General features: G+C 42.8%; 2 protein-coding genes across 7 annotated transcripts in view; both read right to left on the reverse strand.

Moving 5' to 3' along the window:
- The window catches only part of LOC109853064 (four and a half LIM domains protein 2-like), a 98,525-nt gene that overhangs the window by 41,124 nt on the left and 34,988 nt on the right, over positions 1–22,413 (reverse strand). The window contains exons 1-2 of one of the 5 annotated variants that reach the window (XM_020424796.1): positions 9,297–9,654; positions 6,916–7,140 (exon numbers count right to left, since the gene is read on the reverse strand). The exons of 2 other annotated variants lie outside the window; for them this stretch is intronic. In XM_020424796.1, coding sequence (XP_020280385.1) covers positions 6,916–7,127 — 212 coding nt within the window. In that variant the 5' untranslated portion in view covers positions 7,128–7,140; positions 9,297–9,654. Of the gene's footprint in view, positions 1–6,915; positions 7,172–9,296; positions 9,655–11,781; positions 11,911–22,413 lie in introns of those variants that run through there. 2 more of the 5 variants (XM_020424795.1, XM_020424798.1) reach the window with 2 other exon arrangements.
- On the reverse strand, positions 12,001–19,923 carry LOC109853069. 2 transcript variants are annotated; one of them, XM_020424810.1, is made up of 4 exons: positions 19,592–19,919; positions 18,882–18,943; positions 18,719–18,807; positions 12,001–12,256 (listed from the first exon to the last, which is right to left on the reverse strand). In XM_020424810.1, exons 1-4 carry the CDS (start codon positions 19,655–19,657, stop codon positions 12,078–12,080), a joined length of 396 nt encoding a protein of 131 aa, XP_020280399.1. In that variant the 5' UTR covers positions 19,658–19,919; the 3' UTR covers positions 12,001–12,077. The 2 variants fall into 2 exon arrangements, 1 of the variants encoding a protein (XP_020280399.1); XR_002250076.1 differs by lacking the exon at positions 12,001–12,256 and adding an exon at positions 18,268–18,603 and having other exon boundaries at positions 18,719–18,943; positions 19,622–19,923.

Here is a 22,413-nt window from a genome sequence, read left to right on the forward strand (position 1 = left end):
GCAGCTTCTCGCATCTCCCGCCGCCTGTTCTCGTAAAATAAAACCGGAGAGGGAGAAGCGACACAACTCGCGGCGTTCGTCCAAAAGCGCGCCCTTTTTTACCTCTGTATTACGTGCGTTACAAATTATTAATGATTAAAAAAAATCGTGACAGAGTTCAACGAAACAATTCGTATTCAATAACAAAAGTAAAAAAAAAAAAAAAATATTGATTTTGTACAGCGCATTTTCCCAAACGCAAATCTTTCATTTATTGTATTTTCTTATTTTTTGTTATTATAATACATTGTTAATGATTAAAAAAAATTACTTCTTTAAATTTAAAATACCGATTCGAATTTTTTTAATCAAACAATTTGTAATTCAACAGCTGAATGTGTCATCGACAAATTACGCGCGCACTCACAATCTTCAGACGCGACTCTTTCGAGACGCGATTTTTGCGATTACGTTTTTTTTTTTTCCAATCAGCCGCCACTACAAAGTTCTCGTATATAGAAACCGCAATCGCGAAACAATGTCTTCGTCATTGACGTTTTCGTCGCGATCACCGCTCGTGACGGGATTCTGTTTCGACGCCGAAGGCGGAAAAGTCGCGCGGAGCGCTCTGTGAAAAACGCATTGAAATCACGCGACACGCGCCACGTAAGAGTGCATCCGCAAGAAGAGCGTACTTCAAACTGGCGCCATGCGGTTCGACGACGACGTTGTCGGTTAGGTGTGTACCTACGGTTAATACCGGGTGGCCGTGAAGAAAACAGCGCGCTCTACGATGGCGCAGGCGCGAGCCGCGTTCTCGTGCGTCGCTCGTGGTCGAAAGCTCGGCCAAAGCTTCCACCTTGTATTCGAGCGTGTGTCGCAAGGTAGCTTGCGAGTCTCAATCGGGTGTTTCCGAGTGACTCGGTACATTTGGCGCAAATGAGAATCGTTTCTCTGATGCGACGACAACGACGACAACGACGACATGTCGAGCGGAATCTCGCAGAATGACGATGCAACGCGTCTACTGCATTATGCATTTTTACGTTTATAATCCAGAAACGCGTCCGATCTTTTTTTATTTGTTTTAAATGATCTGGCAGGTAACTTGATGAACACTCAATATATACGTGACATAATCACTAGAGAATGAGTTTATAAAATAATTGATATTTTTGAAACTGTGTGAATTATTTTGTCTTGTGAATTATTCGAAGTTTTGGATCAATTTGGTTAGTAATAGAAAATTTTTTTCTATTGACAGATATTATAAATAACTTATGAGGTGTGTTAAGATTCACATTAAAATTTTTAAATCTCTTCAAATTTAACTTTTGATAATCGCGCAATAATTCGCAGATGAGAAATATGTGTCGGAAACAAGCAATTTATATTCCTAACAAGGATTACATTACACAGTCGGTGTTTAGCGCCGATTTCGATCAGTGTCGAGCATGGTACGCGAGTTACCATGTAAAATGACACCGTGGCATTTTGCTCCGCTCGTTAATCGACGCGCGTTCGATTTGCGCGAGATTTCCGAACACGAACGCTCGGCAGCGTTCTATCATCGACGTGACATAAAACTTCATGTTCTTCTTCTGCTTATCGCGAATACAGACGCAGGAGAAAAAAAAACTCGCTTTCTGCTGTGTCGTCGTAACGTACGTTTGGAGATGCTCGGGAGAAGATATCCGCGAGAATATCTCATCTCGCGCAACGTATATTTAAGGAAAAGCTTCCTTACTCTACTCACGCGTCGAATGTGCAATTTGCGCGTCGTTTTCTACCGTACGCTAAGTACGCGGTACTTGATATTTAACTTGACTCCACAGACTTCGCGCTCAAAAACACATTATTCGCGAACGAAAGAACTTTCGCAACACAATCGTATTCGTTCGAAAAACGAGACGTGACTACGTAGAGAGAGGAAGCGCTAAACACGGAAGGTAAAATTATGGTAACTCCGTGTTCCTTCTGTTCGTCATTATTTGCACGATTCCGCGTGCGAGTGGCCGATCATTTTAACACACTCACGGTACACAACTTTAATTGCCGTCGTTTCGCCGCAAATCGCTTCGCCGGGAAAAGATCAACGTCTCCGCCGTTGCTACTGCCTTAATCGTAAAGGATTTTACTGTCTTTAAACTGCGCACATATATTTAAAGTCCCGGCGCGCGCACAGCGAAAAGGCGCGTACACTGCGGGCTCAAAGATCGCACAGGAACGTTTTCTCATGTAGCCTCTTATACGCGTATTTTATGCGGCTTTAATTATTATTTCCGTAACTGGTCGTAATTTAATTTGTTCCGTTTTTTTTTTCTTTTTTTTTTTTTTTTTTTTTTTTAAAGATCGCACAGGAACGTTTTCTCATGTAGCCTCTTATACGCGTATTTTATGCGGCTTTAATTATTATTTCCGTAACTGGTCGTAATTTAATTTGTTCCGTTTTTTTTTTCTTTTTTTTTTTTTTTTTTTTTTTTTTAAAGAATTTATGCAACGTACCAGCTTTCTTTCTTATATTCGCGTCGCGTCAGACGACTTTTTCGATAAACACCGTATCGGCCATCACCTCACCTCCTTCGCGTCTCATTTCGATGAAATTACCGTCAATGACCGCGGTAATTCCACGGACTGTTAGCAATCGCGAAGAAATGCGCGGAAATTAATGGGCATGCTAACGCGATCGTAGGGGACATCCAAAGAGACTTAATTGGCAGGTGCGCGTTAACGAATGCGTGCGCGCGTAATTATACGTCTCGCAATATATGAGAGTTCGCAGACTAGACCAGTATACGCGACATACTGCTTGCGAGCATCGAAATCGTCTCATTACTCGTTTTAAAAATAAAAATCCTGACGTGAATGTTAATCAGATTTTAGCGAACCATTACGTGGCGAGACATGAAGTGATCTTGAATCGTTGCAATTTTTCGATTTTGTTCAAATATTCTAAATTTCTACTTTTCTCAGCAATTTTATTGTTCGTTGTATTCTTTATGCTTAGAATTAACTTGGAATCAAGGAACAATCCGTACCGCGCGAACAATCGTCTTTTTCTCACACGTGTGTATGCGTGTGTCTCTCTTTTTTTTTTACCGTTCAAGAATTATAACTGAGTTTCGCGTACGCGGAAGTCACATGCGAGCCCGCATAAACGGCGGTCTTTCATTGGAACGCTACATTGACCACGTTTCCGTGATAAATGGACCACACGCTCAAAAATTTGCGTCACACTCGTCCTATGCGTTTTTTTTCATAGCTCTTCAAATTTTTTAATATATTTTTTTGGGATTGCCAAGAAATTTTTTCGACAACCCGAGTGATAACCATGAACATCGTCTACAGAGTCGGGAAAAACGATATCACTGTATTTCATTTTAAGTGCAACACGAATACGCAGCTTTTCGCGGCACTGTTGTAAATTTTATAATTTTCCCGGAAACTTCTTCACACTTAAAAACGCACGTCAGCTTAGTATCCATTTTGCGTTTTAAAATACAAAATTTCAGCAGAAGTAAAATGCAGTGTTGTAGACTCGGAGTTGGAAGCCGAACTGACGCCTCGATCCCCTGTACAAGCATCTTTCGCCCAGCCCCAAATTTTTCTTTTTAAATAGGAAACCGTTATTTGAAAGCGAAGATCGAAACAGAGAGGGAAGAAGAGAGACAGCAATACAATCGAGCAGATTTTTGCTCCTTCGGCCCATGAAGCGGCCCGCAATGCCTCTACCTGAAACGCAGGTCAATTGCCTAACGACATTCAGAGCTGATACATATCCCTTATAATGACCCTTTATAAAATTGTCTATTTGATTAATTCGTATTTTTCGAACTAGAATATTCAGACATTTACTTTTCAGTTATATTTAAACGTTACAACATGCTTTGTTTATATATAATAAAAATAACGCAGAATTTTTTAAATGTTTCAATAAATTAATAATTTAATTTATGAATTCTTCTTATTTAACTTCTGACAGTTTGATAATATTTTCTTTAGTACCCCTTTATTAATAAAACAAATTATCAGAAATGATCCGAAATATGTACAACGTGAAAATTAAAAGAAATCGATGGTTGCGTTGAACGCTGCGCCGCGCGCTGAAATACGCTGTTTCACTTTGTACCCGATTTTCTGGAAATATCTTCTACTTAGACTTCTGACACTTTGCATATACTTTAGTCTATTAATAAACAATAAAAATTTGAACTGTCAGAAGTTTTCCTTAATATGTAAATTTTCCGACATTTTTCACTACTTTATCAGCTTCTGACAAGCCTTTAGCTTCCACTTATCCTTCTGACGATTTTTTTACTGCTTTTTTTCATGATCTTCTTTATCTACGTAAATTTTCAGCCTTGCACATTGACAGTTTTTTTAGTCAGAAAATATACATGTTTAAGCGTCCGCCTACGCACTCATCTTCCAGCGCGCCTTCTGACGGTCGGGCTTTCGCTTTACTGACGAAAATCGAACCTTTTCCAGGTAAAATTTTTCATGCACCGAGGCATGTCGATCTCTATGTAGCCAGCTCTTAGACTATCCCGAGCATTTGATTCGCGCGGCTTTACGTAAGAAAATGTTGATGAGTAACTCTCTCTGTGCGAGCACATATTAAACCACGAGCGTAGCTGCGTAGTTCCGCCGCACGGGTCCGTGACATAACTTGACAAGATTTTTGGCGCAGAGAAAGGTTCTCTCGCGCGCAAGACCGGCCGTAAATGCAGCGTCTCTTTTTGACGTTGTTGGCAGCAAGATTTACGAGACACATGACACGGTAATCCAAACAACGGTATAGCATCGCATTATAATAATCGGTCCTTGTTAAAAAGGAAAGTTATCCTCCCTTTATTTTCTTTCTCTCTAGTTTACATATTGTTTATTTTACTTTTATAAATTATCTTATCACGCACATCTTTTCCACATTATTTCTTTCCAAATAAGTACTTGAAACAATATGTGTTTGGAAGACGTTTTCGAAATATTCATTTTTATTTTCTATCTTATAAAAATGATATAACGATTGAGAATTTTTTTGTTGTTGTTGAAGAACGACCGACTTGATCTATGAACGCGTTCTGCTTGCGGAAGGTGCTTGCGCGCGTGTTCAAAGAAGATTACAGACATAAAAGTCATGTTAGCTTACTGGTAATATATCTCAAGAGAGAGAGAACACGTGTTTTTCTCTCCAAAGAAAACGAGAGGATAAGTTCTCACCCAAATGATACGGCGCGTCATTTTAAAATTTATTTGCAACGACTACAGTTTTCAGTTATCGTCATAACAATTTCCGTTCGCTTTGATTTACTCACCGTACATAATTTCACAGCATTTTTCGCACTTCTGTTTTGTACTATATTGATCGGCGATCCGCCTTCGGAAATTTCACACCGCGCTCGACTGTTCGTTATCTCGTTTGGACGATATCGCGCGGCCGAGAGGAAAAGTGACGAGTTTTCGAGTCGTAGGAGTCGAGAATCGAACCACGCGATCCACCGAGAAACCAGATTCTCGACGGATCACCTTGGCAGTGAGTTCGTAACTTTATTCTGGTTCTGCGCGCGCGCGCGCGCGCGAAGATTTATCTTCCGCGACTTTGACGTCGCGGTGGCGGATCTTTACGACGGCTAAACTGTCCCCGCTAGGGGAAAGCGCTTGAAACGCGCGGCGCGTGTGACTCCGTTGTATTTAGCTGGGTCTCTCTTCGCACAACGGACGATTTAATCACTAATTAAGCGCTCTACTTAACGGAGGACCGCGGCTGCAACAATCCTCCTCGGTTATTTCTGCCCGTGACTCACACGCGCGCGAGACCGAGTGTGCTCACAATTTTTAACGTTCGACACGCTTGTTCAAGCGCATAATGCGATCGCGAAAAGACACGTGTCAACTTTAAGGTGAGTTTAACTAGATTGCAAAACTCGAGACACAAAGCGACGAGTATTCTAGCGCACCAACAGACGAACGAAGTTAATGTAATAATTCGAAACGCGCGATAACGCGCCAACTCAACGCAATCGAGCGGTATACGCCTAGCGGTCATATTTCTCGTTAATTTGCGAGTTCGCAAACTTGTGACTTAAAACTCGACTATCGTACGGATATCTCGTCTATCGCGTCGACGAGCTCGGTTGAGCTTTCAAAGCACCCCTTTATTACGGTTTCTTTAACGAAGACACGCGCGACGATTCCGCGCCGAATTTATGATCCCGCAGTCTCACGGAGGGAAACGCGCGCGAACGAATTAATCGCTCGACCGATCGCCCATAAATCCGATGAGCCGGTATACGCGTGAAGAAACACACAGTCGCGGTAAGAAGCTCATCTTCCGCCACTACACCGTGTCGTCGTTCTTCGATAAATCACATCGCGCGCACTTATACGAACCGTGAAATAAAGCAAACAGGTTACTGTTATACCCCTTCTCGACAAATGTCCGGTATAACGAGGATGGTTCGTTAATGACCTCATTAAATCAACGAAGAAAGAACGGCTTCTGAGAGACGCGCGATATCTCTCGTTCTCTTTTTCCAAACCGCGATAACTCATCCCGCGACAGTTGTCAACCGGCACGAACTGTGTTACGAGACGCGAATATAATTTCCTTTCGCATTCCTTTTTTGCATCGATTCGCGCGAGATATCGCGCAATTTGTAGCGGAATCTGCGCGCTCTTAAAGAGCTTGCGCAGATAAAGTAACCGCATCAAAATTCTTGCGTCTCGATCGAAGAAAATTTTCGGTATGCAAAATACTTCGATCTGCGCTCGCTTTTATCGAGTTTTCTGATTACACGCTCTGATTGCGCACGACGCGGCATGAGAAAATCAAACTACTTACAACACGCGCGTCCGCGCGTCGATAAAACTGATAAGACCAAATTCTCGACATGAGTTTGTGAGCGTTTATTAAAGCTGCTGTGCACAAATACGTACTTGTACATGCGGTGATCAGACTCAGGAACGTTCTGCGGCTCGGGGGGACGCCAATCGACCGGGGGACCGCCGATCGGCGATGCGCCCTCGAAGGAGAAGGACCTGCCGTTGCGTCGTCTCACCGCGAGGTTTCGCGCGCGCGACGGAAACGGCGGCGTTCTCTTCTTCATTTCCGTCGCCTCTCTCACCGAGAGCCCGTCCTCCCAAACCATTTTCCGTGCGATCCTGCCGAGTTTGTCCGTGATTGACGAAAACGCTTCAGGAAAAATTGTTTCTCGTGACGCGCGACGCACTTTTATATCGCGCCGATAAAAAAAAACAAAGAAAACGAGAATCGGCGACAACAGAAACGCGCGCGACGACGAATCTTTTCGAGTGGATATAATTGAAACCAAACCGTAACGTCTGATTGCGCAAGCTGCGTGCTGGGTGGTGGCGGCCACACTTTGCCGAAACACACGTGACTCGATAAATTGAGTTAAGGTAACACGATTACACGAATCGGCTGCGCTGCGTCTTCCTCGTTGTGCTACATTCGTTCGTTCGCGAGAATTCGAAACGTCAAATTTTTTTCATTTTTTTTTTGTTTTCTAATATCACAAATTTGTTTATTTCGAATTAATCGCACAAGCAAAGTTTGATTAAAAATTTTATGCTAAGAAAAACTTGCAATTACAAAATTTTCGTTTTTACGAATCGCTTCTATCGCGGCATTGAAACAATGTAAAACCACATTGCAAGTATAACACACCGGATTATTCAAGCGATTGTTTTCGATATTTTCTCATTGACTCGACGTGATTGATGAATCATTTCCTCAAACATAAATGTTGCAACAAAACAAGTCAATAAATATAACAAGCAATAAAATGAAATCAACGATCAAAAAATCCTTCTCTCTTATTTACATGTCGTTATATCACCGACGATGACTTTTGCTTCTACGATTTCTGAATTTCCGAAATAGCGAAAAAAAATTTTGTTATTTAAATAACCAGTTGACGTGTCATCGTATCTAAAAACCTAATTAGAGAGAGGAACTGTGATGACGCTTCGCTTAACAGAATGACGGTTGCGTCATCATTGTAACTGTATATCTACGTTCGAACGATATTTATTTATTTTTTCACTTTTCAATTTTCAGTCAAGTTCCGGACTCAGAACTGTAACACAAAAGCATCTTCGATTTTGCAAGCAATGTTCTTTTTCTCGATTCGCGGCTACTGTTCGCGCGATAATAAAGTTGTTCTGTTTTTTTTTTTTTTTTTTTTACCTAATGACACGACAACCGGTGTAATCGCGTGAGAAACTATCGACAACCTCGACGTGTGGGATTTTTTTCCGAGTCGCGCCTGCGAGTTCTTATTCCACGATTATGCTAAATCGCCTTCCACGCCGATCCGCGCGCAAGTTTCGACTGACTCGTTTGTCTTCTACGAGACTCACAGCGACGCAGTCTACTCGCAGAAGAAGGCACCGACGATGACCTTCGAACGTTGGTTTGCATTACCATTGTCCTGCATCGCGCTCGTCCGCTTTTATGTCACCGTTTCTGAGCGCAATCGCAACAAGTGGCCGCATGCTCGATTCGTTGCGTCGTTGAAAAATTTTCAAACTCTATTTATGCTGTTTCGATCTTTATATTATTACTTTGTTTTTGTGCATTTTTACGTACAATACACTCTTTTACTCAAGAACAATTGGTGCAACGTAGAAAATTATCAACCAAATGATTAATTAAAATTGTTTACTTGTATGTCACTTTTATATTACGCAAAATAATTATTGATTGAATTGAATAGTGCGACGGATGTGTCGAACAACTTGTGCATTCGTTACATAAAGAGAGTTTATGTATATAAAAAAAAGTCATTTTGCAGATAATGTAGATTATTCAAAGATCATCCGTTTGTGTTCGCGAGTGTTTTGCATTACGGCCGCATTAGCCTCGTCTGCGTTTATCTTTACTCGCGTGTTTCTTTGGCGCTGCGCGTCAGAATGACCTTCCATGAATCGTAGCTTCAAGCGAATCCACTGTGTGTGCACCGATTATAGCACTCCGTTAAAGCCGAGCGCGCTTTCATTAGGCAACTCTGAAGGGGAAACCTTGTTACCCGACATTGAGTCGGACTTTGACACCGAGCGATCGTGTATCACGCCTCACAGATGTTTTCGACATCAATGTTATATTGATACTTCAAAATTAATACGCGAAAAAATCTATGTGGAAATTTTTACGTAGAGATATTTTTGATGCAAAACATTTTTTAATTCAATAGAAAATTCTTTTAATTCAATAGAAAATTCAAATTACACTGACTGAGCAACGAGATTATTTGCGAATATTTTTGCAAATTTACGTGTAATTACACGATACGCACCTTTCATTAAAAAATTCAAGCTCGTATAAGAAACTCGGCAAAAAATATGCCGCTCCAAGAAACCTGGCTTTCCGTCACCAATCAAGTAATGGATCGAGACACGCTTCGCGTGTTGATGATGTGTGTTTCGGAATCACTTGGTTTGGCGGACAACGGGCTCTGAAGCACTTCCGAAGCGGAAAGCTCTCATAACACTCGACACGCGAAATATATTTCTCCGGCTGTGTGGGACGCACGCGGACAACAATGATGATGATGATGATAATGATGATGATGATGATGATGATGATGATGATGATCGCGTCGCGCTTGCTCCGGCACTGAACGTGAACACGTCTCGACTGGAGTCACAGTCGCTCACTGGCATCCCAGTCGATAAGGAATTATCACGAAGGAATGACCTCGTTATCTCGGGAGCCCCTCGCCGAGAGTGCCGGCAGCAATCAGACAGTCGACTGCGTTAATCGTAAAGCAAATGTTACAAATAAACCCTCGCTACGGCGTAGCGCGTATCTCCCACGTCGTTTGTACGGCCCTTTATCGTCACGCCTGCCTTCCTGCCGCGCGCGATACTGGCAGTCACATGCGCGTTATTTAAACCCACGACTGAATTGGCGCAAAGTGTATCTCAATGAGATGCAGCACGGGACGACGCTCGTCATCTGAGCGGAAATATCGCAGCTGTTCTTTAATCAATGCAGAGGCGAGTCAATCCCGCAAGTATTCTATGAAATTTCCAACAGTGAGAGAGAGAGAGAGAGAGAGAGAGAGAGAAAAAAAATATAATTTTTTCCTCGCGCATTGTATAACTACTTACGAAGTATTTTATCTTGTTGATGAAATTATATTTTTATGAACTCTTGACATTTTCTCTTGTGTTCAAACATTTCTTCCGGGAAATTCCGCACAAAACGCGCATAAATTTTCCACATAATTACGTCGCGGCGAATATCATCCACGAAATATCTTACGCTCGATGCAGATCTCCATATGCTCCGATAGTACCGACTATAAGAGAAATTATATCGTCGCGGCTACTTTGCGTTTCAACGCAAATGTATATATTTCCAAGCGTCGTTATAAGAGAGACGACGGCCATCTCGCCAGGCTTCCCGGACTGAGAGAATCCTTAGCAGCGAGATTGCTAACTGACTTATCGCGTTTTATACTGTACAGAGGGGGGACATTTAGTGTGCGGGTCTCTTTCCGTCTCGGAGTAATAACTTAAGACGATTTACGCAAGACTCGCGCGCGAGGCGTCGTTTCCTTAGCGCGGGCCGTTTTATTCATTTACCACCACGCTTCGCAAGAGAATATAACCCTGTGCATCTTGCAGTAAAATAAGTAGAAAATGGAAGTCGTTTAACGCGACATTAAATAGCGTACATACGCGCGCGTATACATTTCTTCCTTTGAAACTCGACGAGATGAGAAGCCCGCATCTACGCGTTGCGTATTTGCATCGACACAATTGTCGCGTATCGGCTTTTTGTCACATGATACTTATCAAGTGGGCGGCTAACGGGAAGAGACTGTGACAGAAATCACGACCTTCCTCTCTCTCTCTCTCTCTCTCTCTGACAGGACGATACATAACAATTACAGATTCGGTAGTATTTTTGTTATTGATACATCTCGGAAGAAGAAGGCACGGATTATTCATCTTTTTCTGTTTACGGTTAAAGCAATAAGCGAGACACGATAATATATACGGTCCTTTCGCACAAACCTATCGGGCGATAGGATAAACACATTCGTCATGTCGGACGTCTTTTACGTACATGGAAGATCTCGTCGCCTACACCGAGAAACACACAAATATATTTCGAAAGACAAAAATTTTATTTTCATCAAAAAACTATATTCGGCAGCTCTTATTAGCGCGTCTGTTAAAAGAGAAAAAATGTATTCGCTTGATTGAAAAAAAAAAAAGTTTGTTTTTCTCTCGGCGTGGCAACGGAAAATATTGCGTCCGTGCTGCCGAGTTTGGAAGAGTTGCGCGAAGTGCAGTTTCGGACAAACAAAGACGCGCGCTTGTCACAACAAGCACGATGCATTTATTTATCTCGATCGTAAAGAAGCGCGTTCGATCACGAGCGTGGCGCGATGCCAAGGATCGCGCGAGTTTGAGACGTTCGTGCACCGGAGAGAACGTGTGCATGACAGTCGCGAAAGAAAATTAATCGCGCGTCTCTGGCGCCTTTTTTTGTCACCGAGATAAAAATCATTTTGGATTTGGACGTCGAAACGAAAAGGAAAAAAAATTATCTTTCTTTTCGAATTTGTTTCAACTTCCCTTTGTTCGATCGTATTCAGTTGTTAACAAAGAAAATAAGAAGACGAATTTAAAAATATTCAAAAAATAATAATAATAATAATTACGATAGACAATCAGATGCTGTTCGAACGCGCGTTTTTCTTATTGACGCGAAAATCTACAGACTTTCGTAACTTCTGTTCTTATTGTTGAATAACACTCACTCACCGTTCGGCGTGGTAAATCTCATCCTCCTCCGGATGCGCTTCGTTCTCGAGAACGTCGCTCATGTAACTCGAATTCTCCCTTTTAGCTCCCATCTCGAGCGCGGCAGAGAGCCCGGCCTGCACGTGGTGACCACGTGGAGAAACGCGATGAGAATCACAACGAGTTCACCGACCAAGAGTCTCCAATCACAGACCCGATCGATTAATCCGGGCGACAAAGACGAGAGACTCGAGACGCCAGAGACAGAGCGAAATGAAACCCGCGTTCTATACCACTTGAGAAAGCGACTGTGTCGCTTAAAGGACTGTGTCCTCGTTTGTAAAAACAATTCGATGACGTCGAAAAGGCGTCGGCCGCAGATCGCGACAATCCGCACTCGCTCCCGTCGGCACGCAGCAAGCTTTCAAGCAGTTGCCGAGTGACTTTATCGCCGGGCTATTTGTCCCGATAGCGCGAACGACCGGTCGATCATACTCTAAATTTAGCGGCGACGTGTGAGTGAGTAGAGTGAGTGAGTGAGTGAGAGAGAGAGAGAGAGAGAGAAAAAGAGAGAGAGGAGCGTGTAAGAAGAAGGAGAGGAGGAGAAAGAGAGACGAGTGATGATACAAGGAAGAAAGAGTAACGCACGCGTGCGAACACGCACTCACGCGTATATACGTCCGGAAGAGAAGGCGCGATCGCACGCACTGACAGAAACGATGCCGATTCGCCGACGTTTTGCCGCCATGATCGTGCGCTGTCAGTGTCAGCTGATCGAGCCGACAACCGACTTTCGCGCCGATGATTTATCGATTTCTTCGGTAATAACCTTGTTACCTCGACACGTAAAGCGTTGTATATATCCGTTTATCCTAGACCGATCGAACGAACGAACGAACGAACGAACGATGTTCTTTCAGTCATTTCAGTGAATTCTTACGCGCGATGATCAGACGCGCTTATATTTACGCCGCGGTTATTTATCGTCATTAAGCGTGAAATCGACAAGCGATGTAAGGAGCTAAGAGGAAATGAAATATGTCAGGGATCTGAGATTTTGATGTATGACGGGCGAGAATGTTACGTTCCGAAAAAAGAAATCCATATATTACACACACCCACACGAGTTTACAATATACATTGCGCATACACACATAGATACGAGATTATTATTATAATATTCAAAAATATATACTTGCGATATATCATATTTTTACGTAGTTCGAAATGTGAAGAGCGAGAGAAGAATAATGAACGCGTGTGGAAGTCTATACATAAAGTTTGTACAGCTGCAAAACCGGACTCGCTGGAATTCGAGGATTAAAATGTAAAAGTGACTGATGCGTACCTATACGCTACACGCGGTGATGCACGTCATGTTGTGTAGAAAAATATCGGCGAGAGAGACAGAGAGAGAAAGAGAGAGAGAGATGCAAAGTGCCGGTTCGTCAAAGCGGCATGTTTCTCTCATACAAGACTCTCTCGTGCATGCATGGATTGCGTATTACAAATTTCCGCAGCGGCAGCAAATACGTACGTAAGCAAATGTGTCTGTCGCGAATGAATGGACGCCCACGTGCGCGCGCGAGCGTCTATCCACCTTTCAATTTATATAATAAGAGGAATTTATCGCGCGTCTTGTCCGTGGATATTGCTTAACGTCGGTTATCCGATCGTTTTGAACTTATCGTACGAACGCGCCGCTAAGTTAGCCCGAGTACGTTAGAGAGCGCGCGTCTTCAAATATAAATCCTGGTCACACGCAAACCGGATACGCGCTTTATTTACGACGAATTTTAAATAGTATTGACAATTTGCGCGTAGCGAGATATGTGCGCTTCTCTGTCGAATCGTGTACGCGCATTCCAATGCGCGGATATCTCCAACCAACGCCAATTTCAAACTATTCTTGTTTACCACACGCCAGAGAAATTGCTGCAATTAAGCAAACTCCAGGAATAACGAGTCGGAATTCTCACATAGAAGTCATTCGCTCGAATCGGAATTATCTCGAGTAAAACAGAGCGACGGATTAACGATCTCAAGTGCATTGGAGTGTTCATTTTGATGCCGGTGTTACAAGTCTTTTCAATCATGCTGCGTCACAATCGCCCCACGGAGCATCATCAAGATTGATTTAATCGTATTTCCACGTCAATCTTAATTTTCGCTCCGTGGACATCCGCGTTAAATTCGCGACGTTTTTATTTATTGACACTTCCGACACGTGCATTCGCACGTTGTGAAACGTTTTTCGTTACACTCTTAAAATTACAAACTGTAGACAAACAAAATTAGAAAATCGAAAAAATAACCAAATGTGCGTTTAAAAAAAAAAAAAACATTTATACACACATGCAACAAGCGTATAGATGATTTGGCTAAAGAGAAAATGATTGATTTTTGACGAATATATTCGCTCACTGTCCATCTCTCTTTAAGCGCACGTGACAAAGTTTATGTAAACCGAGGACGACACGCTTTTCGCAGAGGATCCTAAGCTCCCTCCCATGCTTCTCTCACCCACGCATTGCATTCCCGTATGACGGCAACGAAGCGAGGGGAGCGACGAGACGACGTGATTATGCGTTTGCACTTCGCCCAGACAAACACGCATACACGGCATGTCGCGTGTCTACGCGTCGGATAACTGACACGATGAAGTACATAATGCGATGCGGTGAAAATGTGCACTTTGTATCTCAAAGCGAGTAACGACAAGATCTTGAAATAATCGTGCAACTTTTAACATAGCTGTTAGAATTCGCTCTTAAAACAAAAGGGGCCGATCTTGAGTAGTAAGTTTATTTGGTTATTCCGTTTCCATCGATTCCCATGGAATTGCCGACAGACTTCCAAAAATACTACTAGGCCAATAATGGCCCAACCTTTATAGCCGATACTCGATATTGACAATTGGTCCAGTATTGTCCCATTTTTGTATTTTATAACACCCCAATATTGGCCCGTTTGTTCACCAGTGTTCGGCATTCATATTGGGCCAGTATTGGCAAGAAGACAGGACCAATATTGGCCCAGTATTGGCAAGAAGACAGCACCAATATTGGCCCAGTATTGGCAAGAAGACAGGACCAATATTCGCCCAGTACTGGCTACTACTGTCGTACCAATATCGAGCCTCGTTTGCCGATATTGACCCAATACTGGGCCGTTCGTCAATTCCTACAAGGGTAAATTCGATACGATACAATTCCGTCGGCAGAAACGCTCGTGAGGAAAATCGTAAACGCGCACGCGCGCGCGCGCGCGCAGATCAAAGATCTGCGACGATTATTTCAGATCGTGATATTAAGAGGCGATCGAGCGAGCGAACGAGCGAGCGAGCGAGCGAGCGCGCAAGCGAAGCGTAAAGTTAAAGTCGATTATGTCTCTATTACACGACGACCGTGTGTACTCGGAATTCGTGACGAGGCTATTAACGCCGAGCATTATAGACGTAATAAATGGGCGGGCGCGTCGTGTCGTGATCTCTTCGGAAATGGTTCTTCCCGCGGAGCGCGGGAAGAGGATCGGTCGATTACATCGTCAAGCGGCTGATAAACGCATCGTGATCTCGGCTCGTTCGCTTCGTTCGTGCGATGCCGTAACGGTATCGCGCGATTTTTCCGCCCGACGGTGATAAGCGACGATGATACCGTCGACATTAATTGCACAAATACACAGATTGTGGACGGATCTCGTTCAAGCTCGGACAAAGAGTGAAGAGTTTAATTCGCGAAATAAATTTTTACTTTCGTCGAAAGTAAAAATCGATTCGAAAGATGGTGTAGATTTAAAAAATCTCGCGTACACACGACACGATCTACGATATCGCTTTCTTGAATACTCGACAAAAGTCGATTTTTGACACCGATCGAAGCTTTGACGAGCATATTTGACGTCGCTATTCTTCACACGCGCGGAGGTGAACCGCGTTTATTTATTTCGATAAACGCGGCGGAACATCCTCGATTTGACCTTCCTGCGCGAGCTGGCGGGAGAGAAAGAAGATGAAAGAAAATGTTTCTCGCGGCGCGCGAAAATACCACGCGATCCTTGGAAAAGTCTCTCGGGTTTCGGTTTGTTTGGGAAATGCCTTATGGTTTCATCGTTCAAACGACTTAACCCTTTCCGGCGGTAGCCGGCGATAATATATATACATATATATATATATATATATATATATTTAGATATGTATATGTGGAGAGCACACGATATTTACCAGAAATGTCGCTGTCTACCCTTTCCCTGAAGCTCTCAAATTACACGGGCCAAGAACCGGCCTACGGGATTATAACCGGCCGCGCCCAGATTTGACTGTAAATCTGACGACAGCGCTTTTAATCGCCGTCCTATTTCATCCGCGAACTAGTGTAACGAGCCCCGTCTCGCGATGTGGAACTGGTGTATTAAAATACAATTTCCATTTCCGCTTGCGATTTCTCGGAGGAAGATCCAAATGTTGGATGTTTTTTACGTCTATGAATTATTATCGAGAAAAAATTCGCAGTTATGAAAAGATCGTCTATTATCGCCTGTAAAAAGTCTGTCCACGTTCCGGCCAATGTCCTCACGCGCCGGCAAATTAAAACATCCCAGCACGATGACAGCGTGCGTGCGTGCGTGCGTGCGTGCGCGAGCACAAATCTAAAGTGTCCAACGCGGAGCTGTAGTAATTTGTCAACCTGGCACGTTCACACGCAACAACGTCGCGGTATGTGCGCGCCTGTGTCACGCGCGCGCGCGCGGATTCAGAACTTCCTTTCAAAACTCGCCCTTCGGCATTTCCGATGCGGAAACGGTGCGCCGCCGCACCGTTAGAGAGAAAAACGCGAACGTCGCGAGGATAGCGATCATTAATAACCGAGATCTTACCGCGAGACAAACGATCGGAACAAAAGAAAAGTGTATACACGAAGATCTTGCATTGTGTGTGTGTGTCTCACAATGTAATTAATCTTCTGTCGTTATTAAATTTTACGTCGCGCTCGCGAGAGTCGTCGGTGACAATAAATAAAAATAACGAGTATATGCAGCGGAAGAACAGAGTGTGTGTTTACTTCTTTTCTCACTTCTGAAAACATCAAACTTGCGCTGCGACAAATGTATGACGTCAAAATGTGTGGGTAGGGACGTTTTCGTAGTTTTTTTTCTTTTTTTTTTTTTTTGAGTAGGTAGAGAAGCTCCCATGGGTCCCGGATAGTTCGCAAAGGCATTATTTTTTGCTCAACGACAGTCCACGGCGCGGCCATGACTAAGAAGTTAAAGTATAAAGGTGATCTCACTGTACGTCGCGTGGGTGAGCTATATGCCCAAGATCTACACGCAACAACATAGCACACATACACACCTGCGTGCAGCCGGTCAAGCATAATAATTCCACCGTGCAATTATTGCACGGGAACAATCGCGCGAACGTCTTCGTACGATGAATCTGCGAATTCGCGCGGAAATCGAGTAGCACCGACGAGGAGATTATTGGCAAATCGTGGAAAACTTTTGGTTTTTTTTTTTTTATTACGTTCTTTTTTTTTAATTACAAATACACGTTGAGAAAGACGGAGATATTAAAAAAGTGAAATTATGTTCTTCCTTGAAAAATATTTCTTTTCCTCTTCAAGATTTTTGACGAAGATTGTGTTCTAATGTAAAACGAGAAAAAGTACCTGTTTTAGAAATGTCGAACTAAAAACTATAGCGGGAATAGTACTGCGTTGCAGCTGCAACACGTATCGGAGAGATCACAAATCGGCCTTCATGGCACTTAACCGTAAGTTCAGGGGAAGAGTGCAGGCAATATCGTTATTGGTATCCGACACCGAGAATAGTCTTTTATCGTGCCTTCGTAAGAAGGTGGGGTATCGTAAATCAGAGTTTAGTGCGTTTAAAAACGCGATAGGTGGCCAGATTTAAGAATAGCATGAGTCGAGAGAGAAAGAGAGAGAGAGAGGGAGAATGCGGGAGACGCATATGCGTGTCGAACGAGATGCTCTCTCGCCTTAAATCGTGCGGAACGTGAAGAGAAGCGTCCCTCCTGCAGTTAGTTATGTGAAGATCCGAGTATCATCCCACGCGCCCATATTGAAAAACTATACTATACATACATGTAAATATTATGTAACACATAAAAATAAAACTGTGCGGGAAAATTAATTAAGTTTTTGTTTTATAAACATACGAATGTGTAAAACTCCGCTAAAGTTACGATCGCGCGCAACCATCAATCCATTGATCAAGTCCCGTTAGATTGATATCGTTTCCGCCTCGTGCGGCAAAAGACCGCCGCAGAAACCATTTAATTAGTTCCTAGGAGACGTGATATCGTAGAATGCAATCTTTCTTAGCTTGAACGTTTGAAATAACTAAACCTGTTCAGCTGGTGCGCGCGCGCGTGATTTCAGAAAATATATGCGAAAAATAATTGCATTCGAGTAAGAAATATTTAAAAAAAAAAAAAAAAAAAGAAATTAAAATTTCGCGGTCGAAATCATAAATTTTGTTCGCAATTATAAAAACTCTCTACCCTGTATGTAATATAGTATGAAAGATATGTGTTTTTTTTTATACGAGATATATTGCCAAGTTGAGAAATAAAGAGATCATATATGAATCAATTTGGTGTTTTAGTGAAAGTAGACTTTGACTAGGATTAGCGAAAACAGCTGTTGCGCCAGTCAATCCGCTCCTTAACCGCGAGTGTATAAAAGCTCGCTGGTATAAAAGCGGATTAAATACACACACTTTTTTTTCCCCCGGAGACGGTGCAGACATCCGAACGGATCTGAATCTTATAACTGAATATCTCTTGAATGGCCGAGTTAACGTGAACAACAGCGTATTCAACTATCGCACAAAATTCAAGCATTATTTTCTAAAATTAAATTCAAGCTGTGTCAAAGCGTGATGATGATTTGAAAGAATTGCACATCGACACGCACCTGTCAAGTCTCATACTCACGTGCGTAAGTTTTGCAAACGTGTGGCAGATTAAGAGAGTTCACCGAACGTAAAACGATAACGACGCCAGCTGATCTCACCTGTTGCATTCTACGCGTACAACACAATCGAATGCGCATACGCGGTATCACACTTGTGTGCGCACTAAAGTCTTACAGTCTTACCTTATCTTTCTTCGGAAGTTACAATCTATATCGTTTTGTATACAATTGTCTCTTTTAATTGTCTTGCGAGATATTAATTTTTTGCAACAAAAAAAAATAAATTGTACATATTCACACATTTTAAATACAAAATTTTTAACACATGTTATTTCGATTCAACTTTTTTTTTACTTCTGAAAAATGATTGATGTGATATTTAAAACAATAATTTTTGATCGAATTTAATTTGCAACGTAAGACAATTAATTTTTTTTCTGATTATAATCAGAAGTGTATTTATTTAATCTAAGTATATTAATGTCTCTGCAAATGGTGTTTAGACACGCAAAGTATTATATGTTATTGTAATCTCTTTTATGTTCTCTCTGTATTGCTGTAGGTCAAGTCCGTCGAGTCTCAAGAGTAAATTACAAATGTTCGCAGCTCTCTTTCCGAGAAGAAGAAAACGATTTATTGCATTTTGAGAAATCAACGGGAGAAAAGAATAGAATGACTTTAACGCGAGTAGATTAAAATGAAAAGTTTGAGATAAGATAAAGTAAATTGCGTGAAGTGAGTAAGCAGCGGTTTAATCTTGCTTTCCTCGTTTTTTCAGGTGAAACACTCGATCACTTGTATTTTATAAGTAAAATTTCTCTTTTTATCAATCAAATTTTAAAAAATCTCAATGCGCAATATCTTAATACGTATCACTATTCTCGTTAAATCACTTTTATATTCTTCACACATGTCTTCTCTACCTTCCTGTTGTTCAAACTAAAGCAAAGTACAACCATCTCGTTACGCGAGTCACACAATTACAACAGCTCTCTTATACGAATCACTCAACGCATACGATTCCCGAGACGTTACAAGCCTCGGATTTCATTTCGAAATCTGATTTGGAACCGACAAAACCACTATGTGTTCCCGTTAAAACCGTCTAATCTCGATCGCAAACAAAAACACATCGCATCTCGCGGCGACAGGCCGAGCCGAGTTTTCAACGGGCGAACGCGCCAGCAGCCGATCCGAATGTGCCGGACTTGATCGCGGTGCGGGAATTTGGAGCAAGCGTGATCGGAACGTCGGGCGGCGCGGCGCGCGGGAGCATCGTCGTCGCGACGACGACGACGACGACGACGACGACGACGACGACGACGACGACGACGACGACGACGACGACGACNCGACGACGACGACGACGACGACGACGACGACGACGACGACGACGACGACGACGACGACGACGACGACGACGGCGGCAGGTGCCGAGGAAGCGTGTCGTCGGTTCTGTGTATATCGGAGCGACGTGAATCCGGGACGCGGTCGTGTGCCGCGACGCGCCCGCCAACAACCGGCCCTGCACTGGTCGCACACCACCGCATATATCGCCGTCGGAGCACGTGCGTGCTCCTCGCCGTTCGAGAGAGGAGCCGCGCGATGCAGGCGAGAGCGCGGGAGCCGTGGCCGCGCGCGAGTGACTCACGGCGTGCGCGCGCGTGCGAAACACGCCCGGATTACGGCACACATGTGCGCGCGGCCACGCGAGACACGCATATCGATCGCACATTTTATTCTGAGATAATTGTTGGATAAAAGTCTATGCAATTGTGTGACAGTTGAAGAATAAAAAATTGTGTTGGAAGTTAATATTACAGAAAAACAAAGTGATTAATTCGTGTTGCATCGCCAAAAATATGTAAAGATTGATAGGTGTATTATTGACGTCAGAGAAAGAGAGAGAGAGAGAGAGAGATAGAGGAATGTCGACGAGCGTCCGTTCGTTTCAGTGCACGATTGGATAATCTGCGAATTTATTACGCTGTTGCAATCGTGAGCGTAGCAAAAAAAAAAATGATAAAATTGTGTACTCTGTACCCACTTAAGTTATTACGATACGCGCGTTGCGCGCGTATTGCACGCGTGCCAGTAACGATCCCGGGCATCTGGTACGACGCGACCATATGCGTCGCGGTTCATAAATAAGGAAAGTTGTGTTCGGCGCGCTGATTTCTCGTTTCCGGGAGTCATCAGCCCGCGCGCAGCTTTTTGTCAGCGTTTAAAAGATAGAATCTCGAGACTGTCGCGACACTGCATCGGGAAACATACAAATTTAGATGCGAATAAGCGATATATAACGCGTGTGTCATTTTGAAGAAACCGGCTATTTACGAGCCTTTTCGAAAAGGTACCACACGTCGCGTGTACCTCCCCGGCTCGCTGTCAGTCGGCTGTCCCGCTCCCGACAATCGCGCGCGAAGAGTTCGAAATAAACTGAGCCGAGAGTTAGGGTTCCTTTGACGCGATGTGAGAGAAGCGAAAATAGAGATAGGTACACGAAAGATACGTTTAAAATTCGTCGCGCGCACGTCTGTTCCGCGCGTAGAAAAAAAAGATGTGAACCCATTCATTTCGTCACTGAAATAACGAAATAAAAAATAGAACGGTGACGTGAAATTTCGATGATCCGAGAGTCACCATCCGCGAACAGCATTTTTTATCCGCGACAATTCGCGAGACAAAGTTCGAACTATGTTCTATATAACATTTCCAGCTGTCGATTGCATTTAAAAAATGTGTGTTAATTATGAAAACGCACGTGTATCATATAAAATGTATTTCCCAATATCGAAAGGAAATTATTCTTGTGTTAATATTATATCTCTTGGAAATAGAGCTATTACTGAAATGTTAACGTAATTTTGCTACGTATCGTGTAAAATATTGCGTCCGCTCGCTAAAATGCACTTTACGACGTCTCGACAGAGTTGTGAAATTGGCCACCGCTGCATTCGACCGCCGCTTGATACGTTATAAATCTATAAATACTAGCGTAACGTGGTTGTGCTCGAGGAGGCGCCGGTCATCGATAGTCAAAACTCGCCAAACCGGAGAGCAGAGCCGCGCGCTAGATCTCTGGCGGCTGCGAGAGAGAAAACGAGAGAGAGAGGGAGCTTTATTTTGAATTGGCACAGCCCGTCGTAAATCAATCGGATTTTACATCCCCCGGCGAGCGACACAAATCGCCAAAGTGGACATTCGCAGTTTTACGCGCGCAGTTTTGCGAGCGTATAATTGATGACAGTCGAAGACACATGCGAATAGTTCTCTGTCGGCGCACAGCTTTATTGTATATTGTTATTATTATTATTATTAACATTCTCAGACGCGCGCGAAACGTCTCGTTACTTCTTTTAGAACGCGCAACGCGGCGATTTCAATTTATATTACCCCTTTTTAACGGACTATAAAACGATGTAAGATTCGTGAAAAAAAAATAAAAGAAAAATAAGACACTGAAAATTGAAAAAAAAAGGTTGTCCGTGTTCTATAACGCAAAACTGCGACAGTATTATTCGACGAGTTAAGTTTTACGATCGTTGCAAAAATTATTCAGAGACAAAACTATAAAAACAAAAACTGAATTTAAGACTAAGCAAAAGAGAATTTTCATAAATATAGACACGTAAGAAATACGTAAATAATTTTAATCACATCATAATTGTGTGTTCTAATTGCAACTTTTGTATCTCTCTATTTTATTATTAAC

Source organism: Pseudomyrmex gracilis, unplaced genomic scaffold (genome assembly GCF_002006095.1).
Source record: "Pseudomyrmex gracilis isolate BER0280 unplaced genomic scaffold, ASM200609v1 scaffold_42, whole genome shotgun sequence".
Taxonomy (NCBI): domain Eukaryota; kingdom Metazoa; phylum Arthropoda; class Insecta; order Hymenoptera; family Formicidae; genus Pseudomyrmex; species Pseudomyrmex gracilis.

Coding starts and splice junctions, on each gene's coding strand:
- LOC109853069 (XM_020424810.1), bottom strand. CDS start 19,657: ATGGTTGTACTTTGCTTTAGTTTGAACAACAGGAAGGTAGAGAAGACA. Junction 18,944..19,591: donor CATGTGTGAAGAATATAAAA/GTGATTTAACGA, acceptor ATATCTCGCAAG/ACAATTAAAAGAGACAATTG. Junction 18,808..18,881: donor AACTTCCGAAGAAAGATAAG/GTAAGACTGTAA, acceptor TTGTACGCGTAG/AATGCAACAGGTGAGATCAG.